Raw genomic sequence first — 27,212 nt, 5'->3', positions numbered from 1 at the left:
TAAAGTGAAGAATGTTAAATCACATCCAAAGTTCGGTCATTCATTTTAAGTAATATTAGCCACCTGGATTCCGAAAAATCATTTTAATGTTGTTAATATACTACATACCTGTAGAAATGCATAAGAGAAGAGTTTGAGAAAAAGCCTTATTATCTGATTTAATTTTGCTGTTGTACCTTGACTGATGTTAAATAATGCTTTAAGCTTAACTTAGCAGTTTATACTGTACCTCAAACAACATAACTATGTTTTTGCAGATATCTTCTGTTAAATTTAAATGTTCATCAGTCGTTATTCTTCCATTTATCATCCTTATTTTCATTCAGTTCCTGGTCTCATCACCAATTTGACTGCACGTAACATCACCACAAGTTCCCTGCTTCTGAGCTGGACAGCTCCATCTGGAAATGTAGGGAGCTACAGAGTTGAAGTCAGTGGACTGACTGCTCAGTCTCTGACAGTGAGCACTTCATCAGTTGAGATCAGTGGGCTGAGCCCTGGAAGCAATTACTCCCTGCAAGTTGTTGCCGTAGCTGCAGACCACATTACTGTTGGGGCTCCAGTCTCCATCACAATAGTTACAGGTGAGTGCAGGAATTTCAACGTGAGGAATTTTAAATTCACATCCAAATCTCAGTCATTAACTCACTTTCAATAATGTCAGTTTCTGGAATTCTAAAATGTAATTGTCATTTAATTGTTCTTTGTTAGAGACGAATAAGAAAACCATCTGAGGATAGTACCTATTTTTCATATTGATCTTTGCTCTTATCATTTATCTTTCTTCATATTAACTAAATTCATGTTAAATAATGCTTTAGTTAAATACGTCAACGCTTACAAAATCTGACTGTCTTAGAAAATGTCTTACGGTTTATGTTGCATTTTTTACAGCCAAGCAACGTTATCAATTTTTAAGTAGATATCTTGTGTAGCGTCAAAAAGTTCTCAAATCCTGCATCTGTCAATATATCTTTCTTCTCTCATTTAGTGCTTGGTCCCATCACCAATTTAACTGCAAGTAACATCACCACAACTTCCCTGCTTCTGAGCTGGACAGCTCTATCTGGAAATGCAGGGAGCTACAGAGTTGAAGTCAGTGGACCGACTGCTCAGTCTCTGACTGTGAGCACATCATCAGTTCAGATCACTGGGCTAATCCCTGGAAGCAATTACTCCCTGCAAGTTATTGTTGTAGCTGCAAACAATGTTACTGTTGGGGATCCAGTGTCCATCAGAACATTTACAGGTGAGTTCAGGAAGTTTAAAGTGAAGAATGTTAAATCACATCCAAAGTTCGGTCATTCATTTTAAGTAATATTAGCCACCTGGATTCTGAGAAATCATTTTAATGTTGTTAATGTACTACATACTGTACCTGTAGAAATGCATAAGAGAAGAGTTTGAGAAAAAGCCTTATTATCTGATTTAGTTTTGCTGTTGTATCTTGACTGATGTTAAATAATGCTTTAAGCTTAACTTAGCAGTTTATACTGTATCTCAAACAACATAACTATGTTTTTGCAGATATCTTCTGTTAAATTTAAATGTTCATCAGTCGTTATTCTTCAATTTATCATCCTTATTTTCATTCAGTTCCTGGTCTCATCACCAATTTGACTGCACGTAACATCACCACAAGTTCCCTGCTTCTGAGCTGGACAGCACCATCTGGAAATGTAGGGAGCTACAGAGTTGAAGTCAGTGGACCGACTGCTCAGTCTCTGACAGTGAGCACTTCATCAGTTCAGATCAGTGGGCTGAGCCCTGGAAGCAATTACTCCCTGCAAGTTGTTGCTGTAGCTGCAGACCACGTTACTGTTGGGTCTCCAGTCTCCATCACAACATTTACAAGTGAGTGCAGGAAATTCAACACAAAGAATTTAAAATTCACATCTAAATCTAAGTCATTAACTCACTTTCAATAATGTCAGTTTCTGGAATTCTAAAATGTTAATGTCATGTAATTGTTCTTTGATAGAGATGAATAAGAAAATCATATCGATCTTTGCTCTTATCATTTATCTTTCTTCATATTAACTAAATTCATGTTAAATAATGCTTTCAATAAATTTGTCAACGCTTGTGAAATCTGACTGCCTTAGAAAATGCCTTACGGTTTATGTTGCATTTTTTACAGCCAAGCAACGTTATCAATTTTTAAGTAGATATCTTGTGTAGTGTCAAAAAGTTATCATATCCTACATCTGTCAATATATCTTTCTTCTTACATTTAGTGCTTGGTCCCATCACCAATTTGACTGCAAGTAACATCACCACAACTTCCCTGCTTCTGAGCTGGACAGCTCTATCTGGAAATGCAGGGAGCTACAGAGTTGAAGTCAGTGGACCGACTGCTCAGTCTCTGACTGTGAGCACATCATCAGTTCAGATCACTGGGCTAATCCCTGGAAGCAATTACTCCCTGCAAGTTATTGTTGTAGCTGCAAACAATGTTACTGTTGGGGATCCAGTGTCCATCAGAACATTTACAGGTGAGTTCAGGAAGTTTAAAGTGAAGAATGTTAAATCACATCCAAAGTTCGGTCATTCATTTTAAGTAATATTAGCCACCTGGATTCCGAGAAATCATTTTAATGTTGTTAATATACTACATACCTGTAGAAATGCATAAGAGAAGAGTTTGAGAAAAGGCCTTATTATCTGATTTAATTTTGCTGTTGTACCTTGACTGATGTTAAATAATGCTTTAAGCTTAACTTAGCAGTTTATACTGTACCTCAAACAACATAACTATGTTTTTGCAGATATCTTCTGTTAAATTTAAATGTTCATCAGTCGTTATTCTTCCATTTATCATCCTTATTTTCATTCAGTTCCTGGTCTCATTACCAATTTGACTGCACGTAACATCACCACAAGTTCCCTGCTTCTGAGCTGGACAGCTCCATCTGGAAATGTAGGGAGCTACAGAGTTGAAGTCAGTGGACCGACTGCTCAGTCTCTGACAGTGAGCACTTCATCAGTTGAGATCAGTGGGCTGAGCCCTGGAAGCAATTACTCCCTGCAAGTTGTTGCCGTAGCTGCAGACCACGTTACTGTTGGGGCTCCAGTCTCCATCACAATAGTTACAGGTGAGTGCAGGAATTTCAACGTGAGGAATTTTAAATTCACATCTGTAACGAACAGTTCTTTCCGGACCCTATGCGGACGACACAGTCCGACGGAGTGGGGAAACATTGGGGAAATGTCATGCAGGAAAACGGGGCAGAAGACAGGGGGCGTGTCCAAGGTGCGCTGGTGCACGGGGGAGGTGTGGCCGAGGCGAACGATCCAAGAGTAATCCATAGAGTATCCAAAACGCAAGGGTAAGTCCAAAACCAGGAGATCCATCCGACGAAGGAATTAAAAACCACGAAGGCCGGGTCGGAACCGGCAGACAGGGACAAGGAACAGGAACAGGGGGGTTAAAACCTTAACGGGACCAGGCGCTTCCTGGTCCCGGACTCGCACGATATGGAAATCAGATGCAGAGCCCGGAAGAGCGTCAGCGCCTGGCTTTTAAGGTGGGCAGGGAATAGGGCGCAGGTGCATGGAATAAAGTCTAGAGTGATAGGGCTGGAGCACCCTTAAGGAGGGGGAACTAATATCGTGACAACATCTAAATCTCAGTCATTAACTCACTTTCAAGAATGTCAATATCTGGAATTCTGAAACTGAATTGTCATATTTTAATTGATAGAGATGCATAAGAAAACCATCTGATGATAGTACCTATTATTTCATATCGATCTTTGCTCTTATCATTTATCTTTCTTCATATTAACTAAATTCATGTTAAATAATGCTTTCGTTAAATATGTCAACGCTTACAAAATCTGACTGTCTTAGAAAATGTCTTACGGTTTATGTTGCATTTTTTACAGCCAAGCAACGTTATCAATTTTTAAGTAGATATCTTGTGTAGCGTCAAAAGTTCTCAAATCCTGCATCTGTCAATATATCTTTCTTCTCTCATTTAGTGCTTGGTCCCATCACCAATTTAACTGCAAGTAACATCACCACAACTTCCCTGCTTCTGAGCTGGACAGCTCTATCTGGAAATGCAGGGAGCTACAGAGTCGAAGTCAGTGGACCGACTGCTCAGTCTCTGACTGTGAGCACATCATCAGTTCAGATCACTGGGCTAATCCCTGGAAGCAATTACTCCCTGCAAGTTATTGTTGTAGCTGCAAACAATGTTACTGTTGGGGATCCAGTGTCCATCAGAACATTTACAGGTGAGTTCAGGAAGTTTAAAGTGAAGAATGTTAAATCACATCCAAGGTTCGGTCATTCATTTTAAGTAATATTAGCCACCTGGATTCCGAAAAATCATTTTAATGTTGTTAATATACTACATACCTGTAGAAATGCATAAGAGAAGAGTTTGAGAAAAAGCCTTATTATCTGATTTAATTTTGCTGTTGTACCTTGACTGATGTTAAATAATGCTTTAAGCTTAACTTAGCAGTTTATACTGTACCTCAAACAACATAACTATGTTTTTGCAGATATCTTCTGTTAAATTTAAATGTTCATCAGTCGTTATTCTTCCATTTATCATCCTTATTTTCATTCAGTTCCTGGTCTCATCACCAATTTGACTGCACGTAACATCACCACAAGTTCCCTGCTTCTGAGCTGGACAGCTCCATCTGGAAATGTAGGGAGCTACAGAGTTGAAGTCAGTGGACCGACTGCTCAGTCTCTGACAGTGAGCACTTCATCAGTTGAGATCAGTGGGCTGAGCCCTGGAAGCAATTACTCCCTGCAGGTTGTTGCTGTAGCTGCAGACAATGTTACTGTTGGGTCTCCAGTCTCCATCACAACATTTACAAGTGAGTGCAGGAAATTCAACACGAGGAATTTAAAATTCACATCTAAATCTAAGTCATTAACTCACTTTCAATAATGTCAGTTTCTGGAATTCTAAAATGTTAATGTCATGTAATTGTTCTTTGATAGAGATGAATAAGAAAATCATATCGATCTTTGTGTCACGATTATAGTTCCCCCTCCTTAAGGGTGCTCCAGCCCTTTCACTTAAGATTTCATTCTCTGCACCTGTTTCCCATTCCCTGCCTCCCTTAAAAGCCAGGCGCTGACGCTCTTCCGGGCTCTGCATCTGATTTCCATATCGTGCGAGTCCGGGACCTGGAAGCGCCTGGCCCCGTTCCCCGTTCTCCGTTCCCCGTTCCCCGTTCCCCGTTCCCCGTTCCCCGTTCCCCGTTCCCGACCCGGCCTTCGTGGTTTTTAATTCTTTGTTCTGATGGATCTCCTGGTTTTGGGCTTACTCATGTGTTTTTGGATACTCTAAGGATTACTCTTTGGGATTGTTCGCCTCGGCCACACCTCCCCCGTGCACCAGCGCACCTTGGACACGCCCCCCTGTCTTCAGCCCCGTTTTCCTGCATGACGTTTCCCCAGTGTTTCCCCACTCCGTCGGACTGTGTCGTCCGGAAAGAACTGTTCGTTACACTTTGCTCTTATCATTGATCTTTCTTCATATTAACTAAATTCACGTTAAATAATGCTTTCGTTAAATATGTCAATGCTTGTGAAATCTGACTGTCTTAGAAAATGCCTTACGGTTCTTGTGTAGCATCAAAAAGTTCTCAAATCCTGCGTCTGTCAATATATCTTTCTTTCTCTCATTTAGTGCCTGGTCCCATCACCAAATTGACTGCAAGTAACATCACCACAAGTTCCCTGCTTCTGAGCTGGACAGCTCCATCTGGAAATGCAGGGAGCTACAGAGTTGAAGTCAGTGGACCAACTGCTCAGTCTCTGACTGTGAGCACATCATCAGTTCAGATCACTGGGCTGACCCCTGGAAGCAATTACTCCCTGCAAGTTATTGTTGTAGCTGCAAACAATGTTAATGTTGGGGCTCCAGTGTCCATCACAATATTTACAGGTGAGTGCAGTATGTCGGAAATGAGGAACTTTAATTCAGATCCTAAGCTGAATCACATTTTAAGTATTCAATCAAACAAATAATTTGTATCATTGTATTATTTAATCTGTTAAATCTAAACTGAAATAGGTCAGAGAGGTATCTGAGTTAATTGCATCTTCAATTGAAACTTGTTTTTATATTCCATCTTAATTTTTCTTCAGTAATAGTCTATCATATGAAAGTTTAGAAGAATATTCCAGATTTTATTAAGCTTTGACATTTGTCTTACATCAATACCTTGCATGTTGTCAAGCAGGTTAAAGGTTAAGAACACAATTTCTAATATTCTGAATGATATCTTCTGTAAAGTCAATAACACGAACAATTTTGTCCAAAAATATTGCCCCTTTCTCTCATTCAGTGCCTGGTTCCATCACCAATTTGACTACAAGTAACATCACCACAAGTTCCCTGCTTCTGAGCTGGACAGCACCATCTGGAAATGTAGGGAGCTACAGAGTTGAAGTCAGTGGACCGACTGCTCAGACTCTTACAGTGAGCACTTCATCAGTTCAGATCACTGGGCTGAGCCCTGGAAGCAATTACTCCCTGCAAGTTGGTGCTGTAGCTGCAGACAGTGTTACTGTTGGGGCTCCTGTTTCAGTCACAGTATTAACAAGTAAGTGGCATTAAGTAGTGTTTATAACTCTTTTTTTATATATTGTGTACATATTACAAAACCAATGAAACCTCTAAATTTTTTAATGTTTTCCGATAAAGGAGAAAGAAATACAACTACACGTTTTTTGCCAAAGTGCAAGTTAATATTAGCATGCATGTGAACCATTGTTTTGTGATTTTGAAGTACAACCAAATAAACAATAAAATTTGTTGGTCATTCATAAGAAGGCTAATTAAACCGGCTGTAATGAAGAAATCATTTGACCACCTGAACACCAGCAATAGTACAATAGTACTTCTTTCCATAAGAACAATCTCAGCAAATGAATGGAACTAAGCAGGGTTTAAAGCCATCTTGTTCTACTCCCAATGTAGATAAGTATCCTGCCTGAATCTCAGACAGTAACTTGGGAATCATCATTGATCAGGACTATTTGTGGGGCTGCACAGCCTCGTTCTTCTTTTTAACATCATCCGGCACAGAGGAGTCAGTTTATCTTCACAGTATGCTAAAATCATAACTGGCAAAAGACATCGAGGTAGCCAAGTGTTCATGACAGTGAGGATTAATGATGCTCCAAGCAAATTTCTTGTTCCAGGGCAGTTGGAGAGGGATAGATACTGTATGCTACAGTACATTATTATATTTGTCATCGCATCTTTACTGTTTGGATGATTAAATCTTTTAATTTGTTTTACCCCTGATTTATATTTACAGGATTTCCAGTTACAGCAAGACTACAGCTGTTAGTCCAGAGTTCCACCCAAATTAATTATAGTGAACAAAACCTCTTCCTACAGGAGGTAGGTTCACAGTATTCAGATTTCCTCTTTGTTTCTTACTGGGATGTTATCCAGTCCTGTTTATGAACATAAGAAAGGTTACAAACAAAAGGAGCACATTCAGCTCATCTAGATCATTGGGTTTCTTGTACAGTATGATTGATTTCAGGATCTCATCCAGCCATTTTCTGACAAATGCAAGGGTATGAGTTCCAATAAAAAAGACTGGGCCGTTTTTTATCCACACTCCCACAACCCTCTGTGCAAAAAGTGCAAATACTAGTGCTGCAACCCTTTTTAAGAACAGAGGCAGTAATAACAAATGTGTCCACAATACAGTTTCTCAAAACATAACCTTGAGATATTCAACATATTACAATAGGTACTGTAAGTAATATAATTTCAAAAACAATCCTAAATTACACTCGCAGAGAGGGGCTAAAAGCTGTTAAATCTGGTGATGAGATTTGATACCTGTTAGGACACAGATAGCACTGAGCTGAAGTTTTGTATTTGTGTGACAGTATTACTTCAAACCATAGAAAGCAGAGCATTTAAATCTTCAGTACAAGTGACAAAGTTATGCATCAACATTGCCTTGAACTAGCTTCATTAATTCTATTTAAAATACTTTTCACAGAAATTTCTAGCTTTTGTTTTTACAGTGACTTGCTTACTATTATATTTATTTAGTGGTTCACAAAAAGGAAATACATAAAATGTTATGTAAATATAGAATGCTATATACAGTAGCAATGTTATGTTACAAAACCAACAACACTGTCTAACATTAAACCAAAATATTTTCTCAGTTCCAGTAAACACACATTTTATGTTAAATACATTGATTTTAGTTAAAACAGCTTCATGACAAACTCACTAATGTATGTTATTAAAATGTTTTGCAGCTTAACACAATCATTCAGAAATATGTGGATGCCCTGAAGTTTAACATAACTGTCAAAGGAATTAGAAGAAAGAATTAAGATCACAACTTAAAATATTCTAAAGGAGGAAATGCAAGGTATTTCAGACTATTATAATATAGTAAGCTAAAACATATAATATTGACCTCTTATCTCATAAAATTCTGGTTTCAGAATTTTTATGTTGCTGCTGTTGGACAGAATAATTAAATGTGATGTTAGAATTACCCTTCTACAGATTGTTTTGAATTGCTGTGTCACAATAAAAGCATTGCAAAACAGTGTAAGTGATAGACTTAAGTGTTTAATGTTTAAGTGTTTAGTTGGTGTCAGGATTGAATTCATCATAGAAAGATTTTTTAATAATGAAAAAAGCTTAAAAACGTTTATACTGTACCATTTTCAAAAATAGTTTTGTATAGTTTAATATAATCTGTTTGCCTGGTTCTTTTGTTCGTTTCCTGTATACTCGAGTAGCTGCAGAAACGCTGGACTCTGTAAACTATTGGTAATGCACACCTCACCCATGCAGTATATGTCATATGTTGTGCTTGTTTAAAACAATGTTTATCTCAAATTTGTATAATACAACATTACCATTCCAGTTTAAAGAAGCTATTTAGAGACCACAGGTTGGCTACCTACTGTAGATCAGTATTGTTTTCTCATTTTCAGTCCTCCTCCAAACCAACCTGTAATTCTGCTTTTTGTTTTGTCCCATCTTCATAGACATGGTTTAGTCAGAATCAGCTTGCAAACCACATTTGAATAACAAAAGGGACACTTTTTTTCTCTAAATTTAAATATATATTTAAGTTGTGAATCAAAAATGTAAAAATAAAAATCCTGTATTTTTAAATGAATTTGTTTTTGCTGAATGAGTTGTAATTTCTTAGATTGTGGATATATTTCAGCTTTATTTTTCCTTAATTTATCATCCATGACCGTTCTAGTGATGGAAATGAGCTCTTAGATAATGCATGTTTTCACAATACATCTAATATCATGCTTTATTTTTATATTATATTAATATGTGACCTTTCCCTGTTGAATAAATAGACAACACATTTACGTTCTGTTTTGAACATATTGTTCTGTATCTGTTTTGGTCTGAATATGCGCATTTCCATAGTAGCCTCTTTTCATATGTGAGATCTAAATATTCCATCTCAATTGAACAAAAGAGCACAAATTGAATACCTTTATTCCGCAAGTATTTGAACATGTCATTGTCCTCTTGTTTAATGCCCAAACCATTGTTAATTGCTCCTAGTTTAAAAACCTGTTTGTTTTCATTTCTTAATCGGAGCTCACTGAGTAAGGTTTAAATCAGATATCCCTAGTCTAGTCTAACCAGAATGATTATCACAGTACCGTGGTAATTTTTTACCTTTTGGCCTGACCGAGACAACAATAAAAACAGTGGATATACATACAAATATGGCCAGGTTTCCTGATGCATTGTTCTTGACACCCGACCCGATTTAGGATTTTAGAGAGAGTCCAAAAAAAATGAAAGTGGGGGAAAAAAATAGACCACTTAAAATGCCAATACTAGCACGATGCATGTACCAAAGGCTACAGGAGGTGAGACAGGAAGTGGCTTGGACTACCAGAGTGCAGTATCTAATTAGACTAGGTCTCCGGGCTTGAAGGTGAGACCTCTGCAAATCATGTCATAGTGCTGCTTTTGCCAGATTCCCGCCGGTGTAAAGCTGTACATCTGCTGCAGGTCCAAGGCATAGTCCAAGCTGGCTGGTGGCGCAGGGTCGTCCCCGGGCGGTGACCCAAAGGCCAGGTCTATTGTAGTGTGGATCTCCCTCCCCAGCATCAGGGACACCGGGGTGCACCCAGAGGACTCCTGGACAATAGTCCGGTAGGCCCAGAGCACTAGGGGAAGGTGGCAGTCCTAGTCACGTTTGTGCCGGGAGACCAGGTGGCCAGTGTTTGGTTGAATCACTCAACCAATCAATCCCTCTGGGGGTGCAGGGGGGTGGTCTGCATCTTTTTAACGAAAACCTGGGACTCCAAGTTGCAGCCCTGTTTGCTGTGCAGCTCCTCAGGGACACCCAGCCTGACACATATCCTAGGAGGGCATCAACCACAGTGGAGGTGCTTTCGTCCGGCAAGGTATAGGCCTCTGACCACTTCATGAAATAGTCCATGGCCACCGGGATGTGGCAGTTTCCGGCATTGGTGCATGGGAAAGGGCCCATGATGTCTTCCCGACTCGCTCCATGGGGGCCCCCACCTGGTGTTGCTTAGGGGAGCCTGGGAATGGTGTGGTAGGCCCTTCTCTGCCAGGCACACCACGCAGGTCCTACTGTACAGTACCATTCCAGGTCCCAGTGGCACTGCCCCCAGTAGAAATGGCCCCGGAGTCACCGCAGAGTCTTGGCTAAGCCGAAGTGCCCCACTCCCAGCTACCCATGCACAGCCTGGAGCACAGCCTCGCGGAGCGGCAGCAGCATGACCAACTGCCACCAGACTTCACTGCTGGAGGGTACCCACCAACCCCAGTGCAACAAGTCCTTGACCTCCAAAGTCTGCCACAAGGAGCAGAGGGCCTTGACGGCCTTGGGGTGAGGGGCGAGGTCCTCCCGCGTGGGCCGTGTCCCTGCCGCCTTCCAACGAAATACTGGCCTGATGTCGGGGTCGGCCCCCTGCTGCCATGCCAAGTCTGCGAGATCCACACCCAGTGACCCCTCAAGGGTCATTGCTACAGCACTCACCTCCATCCCGGCGAGGTTCGCCTCCTCTCACTATTCCCGCTGAGACCAGTACCGACAGTCCACCACCTCGCAGGTTCACCGCAATAGTGCGTCAGCATTTCGGCAGTGTGTCCTGTCCTGGTGCTCGACGGTGAAGTCGTACTCTTGTAGGATCTCCAACCACCTTACCATCTGGTCCTCCAGCTCCTTAAAGCTGAGAAGTCAAGACAGGGATGCGTGATCTATCTGGATCCTGAACCTGGTCCCATAGGGTTAGGCCCAGAAATACCGGATAGTGAGCACCACCACCAGCAGCTCCCACTGGCTCACGCAATAACTCCACTCAACTCGGCTCAGTGCCTGGCTGAAATAGACCACGACCTTCTCACCATCCGGCCCCTCCTGCACTAACACTGCACCCACCCCAGAGTCACCAGCATCGGTGTCAAGGACATAAGGCAGCGCCGGGTCCTGGTAGGCCAGGTCAGGAGCCTGCATGAGTGCCTCGCGAAGTTGGCGGAAAGCCGCATCACAGTTCGAGTCCTACTCGAAATGCTGGCCCTTCTCGCTACACTACCATCCCTGATGAATCTCTGGTAATAGGACATGAGGCTGAGGAAACTGCAGAGCTCTGCTACGTTCTAGGGCACCGGCCAGTCTCTAACCACCGCAACCTTACCTGGGTCTGTGGCAACCCCGTTTGCCCCGATAACATGGCCCAGGTAGGCCACCTCCCACCAGCTTCTTGGGGTTGAGCTTCAGCCTGGGGTGAAAATTTCCACGTTCTGTCCTTCTTACAGACCGGGACAGCCAGGGCTGACAACGGGCTGCTGGACGGTTCTATCAGCCCCATTGCCACTACCTCTCAGCTCCTCGGCTGCAGCTCGCTTTGCGTGGGCCATGCACCGGGACAGAATCCAAATGGCCCGAGCGTCGCCGGTATCGATGGCATGCTGAACGAGGGTCATCCGCAAGCTGTCCTCGTCTCTTGCTGTGAACAGATCCTCGTTCCCGGCGATAAGCGCTTATAACTACAGTACTACTGCTGGTCCCGGGTGAGACCAGCGCAGCTGCGCCGCAGCAGGTCCCCGATGGTAAGCTTGGTCCAGGGGAACAGGGACCTTGGTATCAATCAAGGCCAGGCAAGGCTTGTTCTCAATCCGGCAGGGGAGGTACAGGCTCCAGCTGTGGCCGATCCGTCCCTCAGTGGCATGAGCGGGGCAGGCGTATCTCCGCCGCCTCCCCGCCATCGCAGCCTCCCTGGAGTTTTCGGATGCGCTCTCCACTGCCCGGCGCGGAGCACTCTTCCTGCCGGAGCTGCCGGCTCCCCCGAACACAACCTCAGCCCGCATGACTAGGGCCAGGGTCTGTCCGAGGGCAACCGGTGCAGCCCAGTGCACATGCTATCGCAACCCCTCCGGCGCCGAGGCCCTGAGAAAGGTCTGGAGGGCCATCTCTGTCTGTCCTTGGCAATTGTTCCCAGACTGTCTGGTAGCCGCTAAAGCATCCGGTGAGCGCGCTACGATATTCAAAATATTCATAGTTTCATAACCCCAGAAGCTTTCACTTATCACGTGGGTGTTTTAATTATACTGCTAATGAACTACTAAAATTAACAGGGCTGCAGATACACTATTAACTTTTTCAAACAATTCCTTTCAGTGGAGCAAAAGCATGTTCATAAGGTTTTCATGTTTCTCAGGTGCACACCCTCTGTGTTAAAAAAATGCATGAACCATATTTGAAATACCTGAAGTCATATGTGACATGCCTTTTGAGAAAAAACAAATCACCGTTTGGAAGTTTCAAACAAGAAATTCCTGCCTCTTCAAACATATCAGATATCAGTGCTGTATACTTCCTGAAGTGGCAAGATGAGCATTGTTACAGCAGTCTTTCTGAAGTGACAATGTCTAGCAAAACCAAAGCAATGCTTTATTTTATTTTATTTATTTTCATTAATCTCCATTTGGCTGTTGGACAAACAACAACAGGTAGAGTACAACCTTGAGATTTGTATAGATTAGTTTCACCATTCAACCAAGATGAGTACAGTTTATTATGGAGAAATGTACATACAATTGTTGACTACATTCTTGTTTCTAGAGCTCAGTGACAACTTAAAAACTGTGGTAAAGCCATTACTGATTATTCTTATTTCCAGAGGACAAGCAAAAGATTTTAGTAAAAAAAAAATTTTAGTATATTTTTCAGCAAAACAGATGAATGTAAGATATTAGCTTTACTTTTATTTAAGTTAGAAAATATATACATCAAAACTAAGTATTTAGTAGTATTTAGAAAATTTCAACCTACTTTGCATGGAAGTTAGTGTCGATGCCATTTTTTGAAGATCAGGGATAATTTAAACATGAACTAAATAATAATTTATGAACGTTTAAATGATGTGTACAACATAAAATACGTGCATTCCTTTTTTATGTATACTGAAGTATTGTATAAGAGTAGCGAATAATTGAAAAAACAGAGATCTTTACACCAATTTACTTTGCAAGTACAATACATTATAAAAAAATCACTTATATACCCCCTATTTTCTGAGTAATCCAAAACATAATACTTAGGATAGTAGGAATATATTCTTTTTTTTTTTTCTCGGGCACAAGCGGCAAACCTAAAAAGACGAAAATGTATTTACAACATCAAGACACAATGGGTTAATTGCTACGAACAGAAAGCAGTGCACTAACTGGAGTTCAACCCGTGGTTAGCACGCAGCTCCGAGCTAGTCCAAAATTAGTCCGCTGCAACGCAATAAACCTCTTCTCAATTGCAACAGACCTAAGGAACAGCTGCTTCCCTCTAGATGTTACTGATGTAGGTAATTAATTTAAAACAACTCTTCATATGGATCAAGCAATTTAGTAGCCTACTAAGCAGAAAAATGGATCACATTAGAATGTTCAAAGAAATATCGTAGAAATAGTATCATTACTAACGAAATTATGCATCAAAATTTATTACATTAAAATATTATAATATTTAACTAAAACAGCTTTTAAATAATTCATTCAATAATTAAGTTTATTTACACGTGTGGTTACTAATTGTGGCATTTATTAATAATGAAGTTTAATGTCTATATTAGTAGCTGTATTACATGTATATACAGAGCCTTTTCTGTGAGATGATGAATTTTCAGATATCCTGAGGAGCGAAGAGAAATGAAATTAAGGAAATAGGTATTTAAATGAGGTGCACAGTAAGACTTAAATGTGATTTGTCACATCTGGTTGTAAATTGAATAGATTTGTTGTAGTTTTTTTAATTGTGATGGAACTATCTTTTCTCAGGGATATTGAAGAAATCGCGGTATAGCGATTAAGTTGTATAGGCAAATATATGGATACATTAAAGGAAAATTAATACGGCCGACATTGCAGGTTGTTCGAGCCTTTTCCTGTGAATAGCAGGGACCGCATCCGTCGGTCTGAGGGGAGTTTTCCCTTTAGGTCCCTGTTGAGTGAAGCCAGAGGCCCGGGTTCGAGTCCACAGCGGTGGGGGCCGACCTGAGGCGGCAGCGGCGAGGCCGTGAACGAGGCGTTCGCTTATTCGTCTGAAGTATCTCTGTATTAATCTATATAATTTATCAATGGAACTAAAAGCTGCTCAAATAAGATGCATATTCAAATTCAAACCCAAAGCTGCTGTACTTGTTTGTTTCGCGACTAATTGCAATTGAGTACTGTATTAGTAGTGACGTACACTCATCTGGTATATTTTGGCATAAAATCAGCTCTTAAATTAAAAACTAATAATAATTTGCCAGGGACATTCAGTTAGATAGACATAAGACCGTGGTAATTAATGTGGCATGCTCATTTACTGCTCAGATTCATGAAAATGCTTTGATTCAGAGCCCTCTGCTGTCTGTGTTAATCAGAACAATCCTGAGCCCTCAGCACTTCACCAAACACAAATTAAACTGGTCTCCCACTTGATTCCGCTTGTTTTGCGTTGCAATTCAGCTCAAAGACAGGGCCGTGTTAAGTATTCAGAAAGTTTGTATGCAGCTGCGTGCTAAATCCGTAAGTCCGTTTCAACTGAAACAAATGTCTACAGCTATTTCGTACACGTGCAGTATTTACAAGCCTTTGAGTTTCGGAACCTCGCCTTCTTACAGTTACAGGAAAAAAACAATGCATACAGTAACTGAAGAAGAAATACAATACAGGGAAGGACCTTTTGAAAAAAAGTTTCCTTTTATTCAGTTGAAATGATGCATTTATCTTGGCTTTCAAAGGTATTTTTACTTTTGTAAAAGAAGCAACAATGGCGTGGGTTGCACTTTCAGCATTAGTAATCTTTGTGCTATTCCATATACATTTTTAGATTTCGGGAAGAGCTGTTCCTAGCCCCTTACGGGACAAGGGTTAATCCGATTTATGATACCACTATAGACTCTAGCTTTTACTTCAGTTCTAGATAATTTTTACAATTCTTTCTAATCATTTTACAAAAAATGTTAAACATTTGGGGTTGCTTTTTTGGTGAAGAGGGTTTTCTGCTTCACTTCCTAAATTCTTTAATTTATATTAAATTCAATTTATTATCTGTACATTACAAATTGGCACATCAAAAGTATTAATGTTACGAAGAATCCTTCGAAAACAATGAGAGTGCAGTAAAGAATGGAAAAATGTATGCAAAGAAGTGTTAGTCATACTGTATGTAAAACACAGAAATGTTAAGCTTCAAATGGAAACCTGGGAGCACATTAAAATGTTGTGAAATGCCTTAAAGTAAAGTTGTGGTGTAAATATGAAGGTTTGGAAGTATTTTGCCCATGCAAAACCTTGAATCTTTTAAAATATTGTTTAAATGGGAGGAGTATTCCTTTTTCAATATTATTCAATACTCCAACGAAGGCCTGTCTGAGTGAAGATTGTTTTTATTCAACACATAAGATACACGCATTGTAAGTCTGTATTTTATTAAAATAAACAACACAGCTTGAAACTGATATACTGGACGCGCATGACATCAAACCAGTTGAAATGGTTATGGATTATGTTATGAGCCATGGGGAGTGTTGTTTGCAGTTCACATCTTGATTGCATTACATAAGGCCTTACTCAAAAAGCCAAACACTTCAAATTTGGCAAACCATTTTTAGAATAGAATAACTGATTCCCTTTCACACTTAGGCATCAATGTTGTAGGAATGGAGGTTTAGCTCTGAGTTAACTTCTTTTATTAAGATGCAAAGTTGTTCTGTTTTTTGCCTATTAAGGAGGTGCACAATATTTTTAGATTAAAGGGATAGAATCTAGAACATATTGATTTATATATGCAGTATGTGCTTTTGTTTAATGGTATTTGTTGTGTTATTTTACTGCTAATAAGTAGTTGTTTGGCTCTGTTTTATTACTCTTCCACCAGAACTGTGCCTGTGCCAAGTCTCGTCTCGTGCTAATAATCATGTGCCTCAAATTATTGCTTTCACTTGGGTCATATTACTTAACATAATAGTTTGAAATAAACTGATAGTACAATGAAAATAAAAGTGTAACTCTCATTGATATACTCTAAGTAATTATTCTCAATTAACAAAATAAATGCATAGAGTGTGAGGTAATAACTATCAAATGCATGTAGGCTGTGTGAAGTTCGGAATGGTGGGTGTATAAGTTGTTTAGGTTTTAAATCACTTGAGGTTTCTTCTGGTAGAGCAGAATATTTATAGAAACAATTATATACTTTTATTCCATCACAAACTCCTAATTATTTTCTGATCTTACTTTTCTAATTCCTCTTCTCCAAATCCTTTATGGTCACAGATTCTCCCACTACATCAACAATAGCTACAACTACAATTCCAATAACACTTCCAAATACAACCACTCCAATAACTACAACAGCTCAAACAACACCACCTCCAGTTACAACCACAACTCCATTCACAACCACAACAGTTCCAACAACTGTCCCAACCACAACAGAAGCAGTAACTTCAACTCCAATCACAAGCACAATGGCTCCCACAACAACAACAGCTGAAACTATAACAACTTCAGTTCTAACTACAACCACAGTAGCAGATCAAACAACTACATATCCAACTTCAACCACAACACCCTTAACAACCACAACAGATCCAACTACTTCCATAACAGTTCCAACCACAACAGAAGCAGTAACTTCAACTCCAATCACAAGCACAATGGCTCCCACAACAACAACAGCTGAAACTATAACAACTTCAGTTCTAACTACAACCACAGTAGCAGATCAAACAACTACATATCCAACTTCAACCACAATACCCTTAACAACCACAACAGATCCAACTACTACCATAACCGTTCCAACCACAACAGAAGCAGTAACTTCAACTCCAACCACAAGCACAATGGCTCCCACAACAACAACAGCTGAAACTATAACAACTTCAGTTCTAACTACAACCACAGTAGCAGATCAAACAACTACATATCCAACTTCAACCACAACACCCTTAACAACCACAACAGATCCAACTACTACCATAACTGTTCCAGCCACAACAGAAGCAGTAACTTCAACTCCAATCACAAGCACAATGGCTCCCACAACAACAACACCTGAAATTATAACTACTTCAGTTCTAACTACAACCACAGTAGCAGATCAAACAACTACATATCCAACTTCAACCACAACACCCTTAACAACCACAACAGATCCAACTACTTCCATAACAGTTCCAACCACAACAGAAGCAGTAACGTCAACTCCAATCACAAGCACAATGGCTCCCACAACAACAACAGCTGAAACTATAACAACTTCAGTTCTAACTACAACCACAGTAGCAGGTCAAACAACTACATATCCAACTTCACCCACAACACCCTTAACGACCACAACAGATCCAACTACTACCATAACCGTTCCAACCACAACAGAAGCAGTAACTTCAACTCCAATCACAAGCACAATGGCTCCCACAACAACAGCTGAAACTATAACAACTTCAGTTCTAACTACAACCACAGTAGCAGGTCAAACAACTACATATCCAACTTCACCCACAACACCCTTAACAACCACAACAGATCCAACTACTACCATAACCGTTCCAACCACAACAGAAGCAGTAACTTCAACTCCAATCACAAGCACAATGGCTCCCACAACAACAACAGCTGAAACTATAACAACTTCAGTTCTAACTACAACCACAGTAGCAGATCAAACAACTACATATCCAACTTCAACCACAACACCCTTAACAACCACAACAGATCCAACTGCTACCATAACCGTTCCAACCACAACAGAAACAGTAACTTCAACTCCAATCACAAGCACAATGGCTCCCACAACAACAGCTGAAACTATAACAACTTCAGTTCTAACTACAACCACAGTAGCAGGTCAAACAACTACATATCCAACTTCACCCACAACACCCTTAACAACCACAACAGATCCAACTACTACCATAACCGTTCCAACCACAACAGAAGCAGTAACTTCAACTCCAATCACAAGCACAATGGCTCCCACAACAACAACAGCTGAAACTATAACAACTTCAGTTCTAACTACAACCACAGTAGCAGATCAAACAACTACATATCCAACTACAACCACAACACCCTTAACAACCACAACAGATCCAACTACTACCATAACCGTTCCAACCACAACAGAAGCAGTAACTTCAACTCCAATCACAAGCACAATGGCTCCCACAACAACAACACCTGAAATTATAACAACTTCAGTTCTAACTACAACCACAGTAGCAGATCAAACAACTACATATCCAACTTCACCCACAACACCCTTAACAACCACAACAGATCCAACTACTACCATAACCGTTCCAACCACAACAGAAACAGTAACTTCAACTCCAATCACAAGCACAATGGCTCCCACAACAACAACAGCTGAAACTATAACAACTTCAGTTCTAACTACAACCACAGTAGCAGATCAAACAACTGCATATCCAACTTCACCCACAACACCCTTAACGACCACAACAGATCCAACTACTACCATAACCGTTCCAACCACAACAGAAGCAGTAACTTCAACTCCAACCACAAGCACAATGGCTCCCACAACAACAACACCTGAAATTATAACAACTTCAGTTCTAACTACAACCACAGTAGCAGATCAAACAACTACATATCCAACTTCAACCACAACACCCTTAACAACCACAACAGATCCAACTACTACCATAACTGTTCCAGCCACAACAGAAGCAGTAACTTCAACTCCAATCACAAGCACAATGGCTCCCACAACAACAACAGCTGAAACTATAACAACTTCAGTTCTAACTACAACCACAGTAGCAGATCAAACAACTACATATCCAACTTCACCCACAACACCCTTAACAGCCACAACAGATCCAACTACTACCATAACCGTTCCAACCACAACAGAAGCAGTAACTTCAACTCCAATCACAAGCACAATGGCTCCCACAACAACAGCTGAAACTATAACAACTTCAGTTCTAACTACAACCACAGTAGCAGGTCAAACAACTACATATCCAACTTCACCCACAACACCCTTAACAACCACAACAGATCCAACTACTACCATAACCGTTCCAACCACAACAGAAGCAGTAACTTCAACTCCAATCACAAGCACAATGGCTCCCACAACAACAACAGCTGAAACTATAACAACTTCAGTTCTAACTACAACCACAGTAGCAGATCAAACAACTACATATCCAACTTCAACCACAACACCCTTAACAACCACAACAGATCCAACTACTACCATAACCGTTCCAACCACAACAGAAGCAGTAACTTCAACTCCAATCACAAGCACAATGGCTCCCACAACAACAACACCTGAAATTATAACAACTTCAGTTCTAACTACAACCACAGTAGCAGATCAAACAACTACATATCCAACTTCACCCACAACACCCTTAACAACCACAACAGATTCAACTACTACCATAACCGTTCCAACCACAACAGAAACAGTAACTTCAACTCCAATCACAAGCACAATGGCTCCCACAACAACAACAGCTGAAACTATAACAACTTCAGTTCTAACTACAACCACAGTAGCAGATCAAACAACTACATATCCAACTTCAACCACAACACCCTTAACAACCACAACAGATCCAACTACTACCATAACCGTTCCAACCACAACAGAAGCAGTAATTTCAACTCCAATCACAAGCACAATGGCTCCCACAACAACAACAGCTGAAACTATAACAACTTCAGTTCTAACTACAACCACAGTAGCAGATCAAACAACTACATATCCAACTTCAACCACAACACCCTTAACAACCACAACAGATCCAACTACTTCCATAACAGTTCCAACCACAACAGAAGCAATAACGTCAACTCCAATCACAAGCACAATGGCTCCCACAACAACAACAGCTGAAACTATAACAACTTCAGTTCTAACTACAACCACAATAGCAGGTCAAACAACTACATATCCAACTTCACCCACAACACCCTTAACAACCACAACAGATCCAACTACTACCATAACCGTTCCAACCACAACAGAAGCAGTAACTTCAACTCCAACCACAAGCACAATGGCTCCCACAACAACAGCTGAAACTATAACAACTTCAGTTCTTACTACAACCACAGTAGCAGATCAAACAACTACATATCCAACTTCAACCACAACACCCTTAAGAACCACAACAGATCCAACTACAACCAGAACCGTTCCAACCACAACAGAAGCAGTAACTTCAACTCCAATCACAAGCACAATGGCTCCCACAACAACAACAGCTGAAACTATAACAACTTCAGTTCTAACTGCAACCACAGTAACAGATCAACCAACTACATATCCAGAGTCAACTAAAACTACAGTGGCAGAAACAGGTGAGTTTAATATGTTCAAAGTAAATAGTTTTAAATTATTGTCTGAATATTAATCATTAATTAACTTTCAATAACATAAGTCTCTGAAATTATTAGATGTAATTGTAATATAATTAAAATTTAAGAGAAGCTTAAGTTAACTCAATTTTAATGTAACTTTGCTATTACAGCACATCGTCTATGATATTGAATAAATGCTTTTATAAAAGTCTCAAAACCAGACTTTTGCTTAAACAAATTCTGAAAAATACCATTGCAGTTTGTACAAACAAACAAATTTGTCAATTATTACTGAAATATTTTCTATGTCAATAAATTCAGTGCCTGGTTCCATTACCAATTTGACTGCAAGTAACATCACCACAAGTTCCCTGCTTCTGAGCTGGACAGCTCCATCTGGAAATGTAGGGAGCTACAGAGTTGAAGTCAGTGGACCGACTGCTCAGTCTCTGACTGTGAACACATCATCAGTTGAGATCCATGGGCTGAGCCCTGGAAGCAATTACTCCCTGCAAGTTGTTGCCGTAGCTGCAGACAATGTTACTGTTGGGTCTCCAGTCTCCATCACAACATTTACAGGTGAGTGCAGGAAGTTCAACACGAGGAATTTAAAATTCACATCCAAATCTTAGTCCTTAGCTCACTCTTAAGAATATCAGTTTCTGGAAGTGTAAATGTGAATTGTCATATTTTCATTGATAGAGATGCATAAGACAATGATTTGAGAAAGGACGTATTATTTTAAATCGATCTTCACTCTTGTTATTTATCTTTCATCATATCAAATAAATTCATGTTGAATAATGCTTTCATTAAACATGCCAACTTTTGTGAAATCTACCATTTTCTAGTAAATGCCTTCTGATTCATGTTGGATTTTTTCCAACATAAAATGTTATCAGTTTTTATCTAGATATCTTGTGTAGTGTGAAAAACTTGTCAAATCCTCTCTTTTTAAATATAAATTTATTTCTCTCATTCAGTGCCTGGGTCCATCACCAATTTGACTGCAAGTAACATCACCACAAGTTCCCTGCTTCTGAGCTGGACAGCTCCATCTGGAAATGTAGGGAGCTACAGAGTTGAAGTCAATGGACCGACTGCTCAGTCTCTGACAGTGAGCACTTCATCAGTTCAGATCACTGGGCTGAGCCCTGGAAGCAATTACTCCCTGGAGGTTGTTGCTGTAGCTGCAGACAATGTTACTGTTGGGTCTCCAGTCTCCATCACAACATTTACAGGTGAGTGCAGGAAGTTCAACACGAGGAATTTAAAATTCACATCCAAATCTTAGTCCTTAGCTCACTCTTAAGAATATCAGTTTCTGGAAGTTAAATGTGAATTGTCATATTTTCATTGAGAGAGATGCATAAGACAATGATTTGAGAAAGGGCATATTATTTTATATCGATCTTCATTTTTGTCATTTATCTTTCATTATATGAAATAAATTCATGTTGAATAATGCTTTCATTAAATATGCCAACTTTTGTGAAATCTGCCTTTTTCTAGAAAATGCTTTATGATTCATATTGGATTTTTTCCAACATAAAATGTTATCAGTTTTTATCTAGATATCTTGTGTAGTGTGAAAAACTTGTCATATCCTCTCTTTTTAAATATATATTTCTTTCTCTCATTCAGTACCTGGTTCCATCACCAATTTGACTACAAGTAACATCACCACAAGTTCCCTGCTTCTGAGCTGGACAGCTCCATCTGGAAATGTAGGGAGCTACAGAGTTGAAGTCAGTGGACCGACTGCTCAGTCTCTGACAGTGAGCACTTCATCAGTTCAGATCACTGGGCTGAGCCCTGGAAGCAATTACTCCCTGCAAGTTGTTGCCGTAGCTGCAGACAATGTTACTGTTGGGTCTCCAGTCTCCATCACAACATTTACAGGTGAGTGCAGGAAGTTCAACACGAGGAATTTAAAATTCACATCCAAATCTTAGTCCTTAGCTCACTCTTAAGAATATCAGTTTCTGAAAGTTAAATGTGAATTGTCACATTTTCGTTGAGAGAGATGCATAAGACAATGATTTGAGAAAGGGCATATTATTTTATATCGATCTTCATTTTTGTCATTTATCTTTCATTATATAAAATAAATTCATGTTGAAAAATGCTTTCATTAAATATGCCAACTTTTGTGAAATCTGCCTTTTTCTAGAAAATGCCTTATGATTCATATTGGATTTTTTCCAACATAAAATGTTATCAGTTTATCTAGATATCTTGTGTAGTGTGAAAAACTTTTCAAATCCTCTCTTTTTAAATATATCTTTCTTTCTCTCATTCAGTGCCTGGTTCCATCACCAATTTGACTGCAAGTAACATCACCACAAGTTCCCTGCTTCTGAGCTGGACAGCTCCATCTGGAAATGTAGGGAGCTACAGAGTTGAAGTCAGTGGACCGACTGCTCAGTCTCTGACTGTGAACACATCATCAGTTGAGATCCATGGGCTGAGCCCTGGAAGCAATTACTCCCTGCAGGTTGTTGCCGTAGCTGCAGACAATGTTACTGTTGGGTCTCCAGTCTCCATCACAACATTTACAGGTGAGTGCAGGAAGTTCAACACGAGGAATTTAAAATTCACATCCAAATCTTAGTCCTTAGCTCACTCTTAAGAATATCAGTTTCTGGAAGTGTAAATGTGAATTGTCATATTTTCAATGATAGAGATGCATAAGACAATGATTTGAGAAAGGACGTATTATTTTAAATCGATCTTCACTCTTGTTATTTATCTTTCATCATATCAAATAAATTCATGTTGAATAATGCTTTCATTAAACATGCCAACTTTTGTGAAATCTGCCTTTTTCTAGAAAATGCCTTATGATTCATATTGGATTTTTTCCAACATAAAATGTTATCAGTTTTTATCTAGATATCTTGTGTAGTGTGAAAAACTTGTCAAATCCTCTCTTTTTAAATATATATTTCTTTCTCTCATTCAGTACCTGGTTCCATCACCAATGTGACTACAAGTAACATCACCACAAGTTCCCTGCTTCTGAGCTGGACAGCTCCATCTGGAAATGTAGGGAGCTACAGAGTTGAAGTCAGTGGACCGACTGCTCAGTCTCTGACAGTGAGCACTTCATCAGTTCAGATCACTGGGCTGAGCCCTGGAAGCAATTACTCCCTGCAAGTTGTTGCCGTAGCTGCAGACAATGTTACTGTTGGGTCTCCAGTCTCCATCACAACATTTACAGGTGAGTGCAGGAAGTTCAACACGAGGAATTTAAAATTCACATCCAAATCTTAGTCCTTAGCTCACTCTTAAGAATATCAGTTTCTGAAAGTTAAATGTGAATTGTCACATTTTCGTTGAGAGAGATGCATAAGACAATGATTTGAGAAAGGGCATATTATTTTATATCGATCTTCATTTTTGTCATTTATCTTTCATTATATAAAATAAATTCATGTTGAATAATGCTTTCATTAAATATGCCAACTTTTGTGAAATCTGCCTTTTTCTAGAAAATGCCTTATGATTCATATTGGATTTTTTCCAACATAAAATGTTATCAGTTTATCTAGATATCTTGTGTAGTGTGAAAAACTTGTCAAATCCTCTCTTTTTAAATATATATTTCTTTCTCTCATTCAGTGCCTGGTTCCATCACCAATTTGACTGCAAGTAACATCACCACAAGTTCCCTGCTTCTGAGCTGGACAGCTCCATCTGGAAATGTAGAGAGCTACAGAGTTGAAGTCAGTGGACCGACTGCTCAGTCTCTGACTGTGAACACATCATCAGTTGAGATCCATGGGCTGAGCCCTGGAAGCAATTACTCCCTGCAGGTTGTTGCCGTAGCTGCAGACAATGTTACTGTTGGGTCTCCAGTCTCCATCACAACATTTACAGGTGAGTGCAGGAAGTTCAACACGAGGAATTTAAAATTCACATCCAAATCTTAGTCCTTAGCTCACTCTTAAGAATATCAGTTTCTGGAAGTGTAAATGTGAATTGTCATATTTTCATTGATAGAGATGCATAAGACAATGATTTGAGAAAGGGCATATTATTTTATATCGATCTTCATTTTTGTCATTTATCTTTCATTATATGAAATAAATTCATGTTGAATAATGCTTTCATTAAATATGCCAACTTTTGTGAAATCTACCATTTTCTAGTAAATGCCTTATGATTCATGTTGGATTTATTCCAACATAAAATGTTATCAGTTTTTATCTAGATATCTTGTGTAGTGTGAAAAACTTGTCAAATCCTCTCTTTTTAAATATATCTTTCTTTCTCTCATTCAGTGCCTGGTTACATCACCAATTTGACTGCAAGTAACATCACCACAAGTTCCCTGCTTCTGAGCTGGACAGCTCCATCTGGAAATGTAGGGAGCTACAGAGTTGAAGTCAGTGGACCGAATGCTCAGTCTCTGACAGTGAGCACTTCATCAGTTCAGATCACTGGGCTGAGCCCTGGAAGCAATTACTCCCTGGAGGTTGTTGCTGTAGCTGCAGACAATGTTACTGTTGGGTCTCCAGTCTCCATCACAACATTTACAGGTGAGTGCAGGAAGTTCAACACGAGGAATTTAAAATTCACATCCAAATCTTAGTCCTTAGCTCACTCTTAAGAATATCAGTTTCTGGAAGTTAAATGTGAATTGTCATATTTTCATTGAGAGAGATGCATAAGACAATGATTTGAGAAAGGGCATATTATTTTATATCGATCTTCATTTTTGTCATTTATGTTTCATTATATAAAATAAATTCATGTTGAATAATGCTTTCATTAAATATGCCAACTTTTGTGAAATCTGCCTTTTTCTAGAAAATGCCTTATGATTCATATTGGATTTTTTCCAACATAAAATGTTATCAGTTTTTACCTAGATATCTTGTGTAGTGTGAAAAACTTGTCAAATCCTCTCTTTTTAAATATATCTTTCTTTCTCTCATTCAGTGCCTGGTTACATCACCAATTTGACTGCAAGTAACATCACCACAAGTTCCCTGCTTCTGAGCTGGACAGCTCCATCTGGAAATGTAGGGAGCTACAGAGTTGAAGTCAGTGGACCGACTGCTCAGTCTCTGACTGTTAGCACTTCATCAGTTCAGATCACTGGGCTGAGCCCTGGAAGCAATTACTCCCTGCAGGTTGTTGCCGTAGCTGCAGACAATGTTACTGTTGGGTCTCCAGTCTCCATCACAACATTTACAGGTGAGTGCAGGAAGTTCAACACGAGGAATTTAAAATTCACATCCAAATCTTAGTCCTTAGCTCACTCTTAAGAATATCAGTTTCTGGAAGTGTAAATGTGAATTGTCATATTTTCATTGATAGAGATGCATAAGATAATGATTTGAGAAAGGACGTATTATTTTAAATCGATCTTCACTCTTGTTATTTATCTTTCATCATATCAAATAAATTCATGTTGAATAATGCTTTCATTAAACATGCCAACTTTTGTGAAATCTACCATTTTCTAGTAAATGCCTTATGATTCATGTTGGATTTTTTCCAACATAAAATGTTATCAGTTTTTATCTAGATATCTTGTGTAGTGTGAAAAACTTGTCAAATCCTCTCTTTTTAAATATAAATTTCTTTCTCTCATTCAGTGCCTGGGTCCATCACCAGTTTGACTACAAGTAACATCACCACAAGTTCCCTGCTTCTGAGCTGGACAGCTCCATCTGGAAATGTAGGGAGCTACAGAGTTGAAGTCAGTGGACCGAATGCTCAGTCTCTGACAGTGAGCACTTCATCAGTTCAGATCACTGGGCTGAGCCCTGGAAGCAATTACTCCCTGGAGGTTGTTGCTGTAGCTGCAGACAATGTTACTGTTGGGTCTCCAGTCTCCATCACAACATTTACAGGTGAGTGCAGGAAGTTCAACACGAGGAATTTAAAATTCACATCCAAATCTTAGTCCTTAGCTCACTCTTAAGAATATCAGTTTCTGGAAGTTAAATGTGAATTGTCATATTTTCATTGAGAGAGATGCATAAGACAATGATTTGAGAAAGGGCATATTATTTTATATCGATCTTCATTTTTGTCATTTATGTTTCATTATATAAAATAAATTCATGTTGAATAATGCTTTCATTAAATATGCCAACTTTTGTGAAATCTGCCTTTTTCTAGAAAATGCCTTATGATTCATATTGGATTTTTTCCAACATAAAATGTTATCAGTTTTTACCTAGATATCTTGTGTAGTGTGAAAAACTTGTCAAATCCTCTCTTTTTAAATATATCTTTCTTTCTCTCATTCAGTGCCTGGTTACATCACCAATTTGACTGCAAGTAACATCACCACAAGTTCCCTGCTTCT

General features: G+C 39.5%; 2 protein-coding genes across 2 annotated transcripts in view; both read left to right on the top strand.

Moving 5' to 3' along the window:
• LOC148677050 (uncharacterized) overlaps positions 1-27,212 on the top strand; it is an 88,488-nt gene that overhangs the window by 14,063 nt on the left and 47,213 nt on the right. Inside the window, exons 8-15 of the mRNA XM_088622881.1 lie at positions 327-584; positions 992-1,249; positions 1,597-1,854; positions 2,238-2,495; positions 2,838-3,095; positions 3,984-4,241; positions 4,584-4,841; positions 5,663-5,920. Coding sequence (XP_088479007.1) covers positions 327-584; positions 992-1,249; positions 1,597-1,854; positions 2,238-2,495; positions 2,838-3,095; positions 3,984-4,241; positions 4,584-4,841; positions 5,663-5,920 — 2,064 coding nt within the window. The remainder of the gene's footprint in view (positions 1-326; positions 585-991; positions 1,250-1,596; positions 1,855-2,237; positions 2,496-2,837; positions 3,096-3,983; positions 4,242-4,583; positions 4,842-5,662; positions 5,921-27,212) is intronic.
• On the top strand, positions 12,837-25,713 carry LOC148677051 (uncharacterized). Its single transcript, XM_088644161.1, has 8 exons — positions 12,837-12,997; positions 16,805-20,884; positions 21,356-21,463; positions 21,868-22,125; positions 23,338-23,445; positions 24,659-24,766; positions 25,321-25,428; positions 25,700-25,713. Exons 1-8 carry the CDS (start codon positions 12,913-12,915, stop codon positions 25,711-25,713), a joined length of 4,869 nt encoding a protein of 1,622 aa, XP_088500287.1. The 5' UTR covers positions 12,837-12,912.

This window comes from Lepisosteus platostomus, chromosome 2, assembly GCF_059453375.1.
Source record: "Lepisosteus platostomus isolate fLepPlt1 chromosome 2, fLepPlt1.hap1, whole genome shotgun sequence".
NCBI classification, from domain to species: Eukaryota; Metazoa; Chordata; class Actinopteri; order Semionotiformes; family Lepisosteidae; genus Lepisosteus; species Lepisosteus platostomus.
This window is presented reverse-complemented; position numbering and strand designations above follow the sequence as displayed.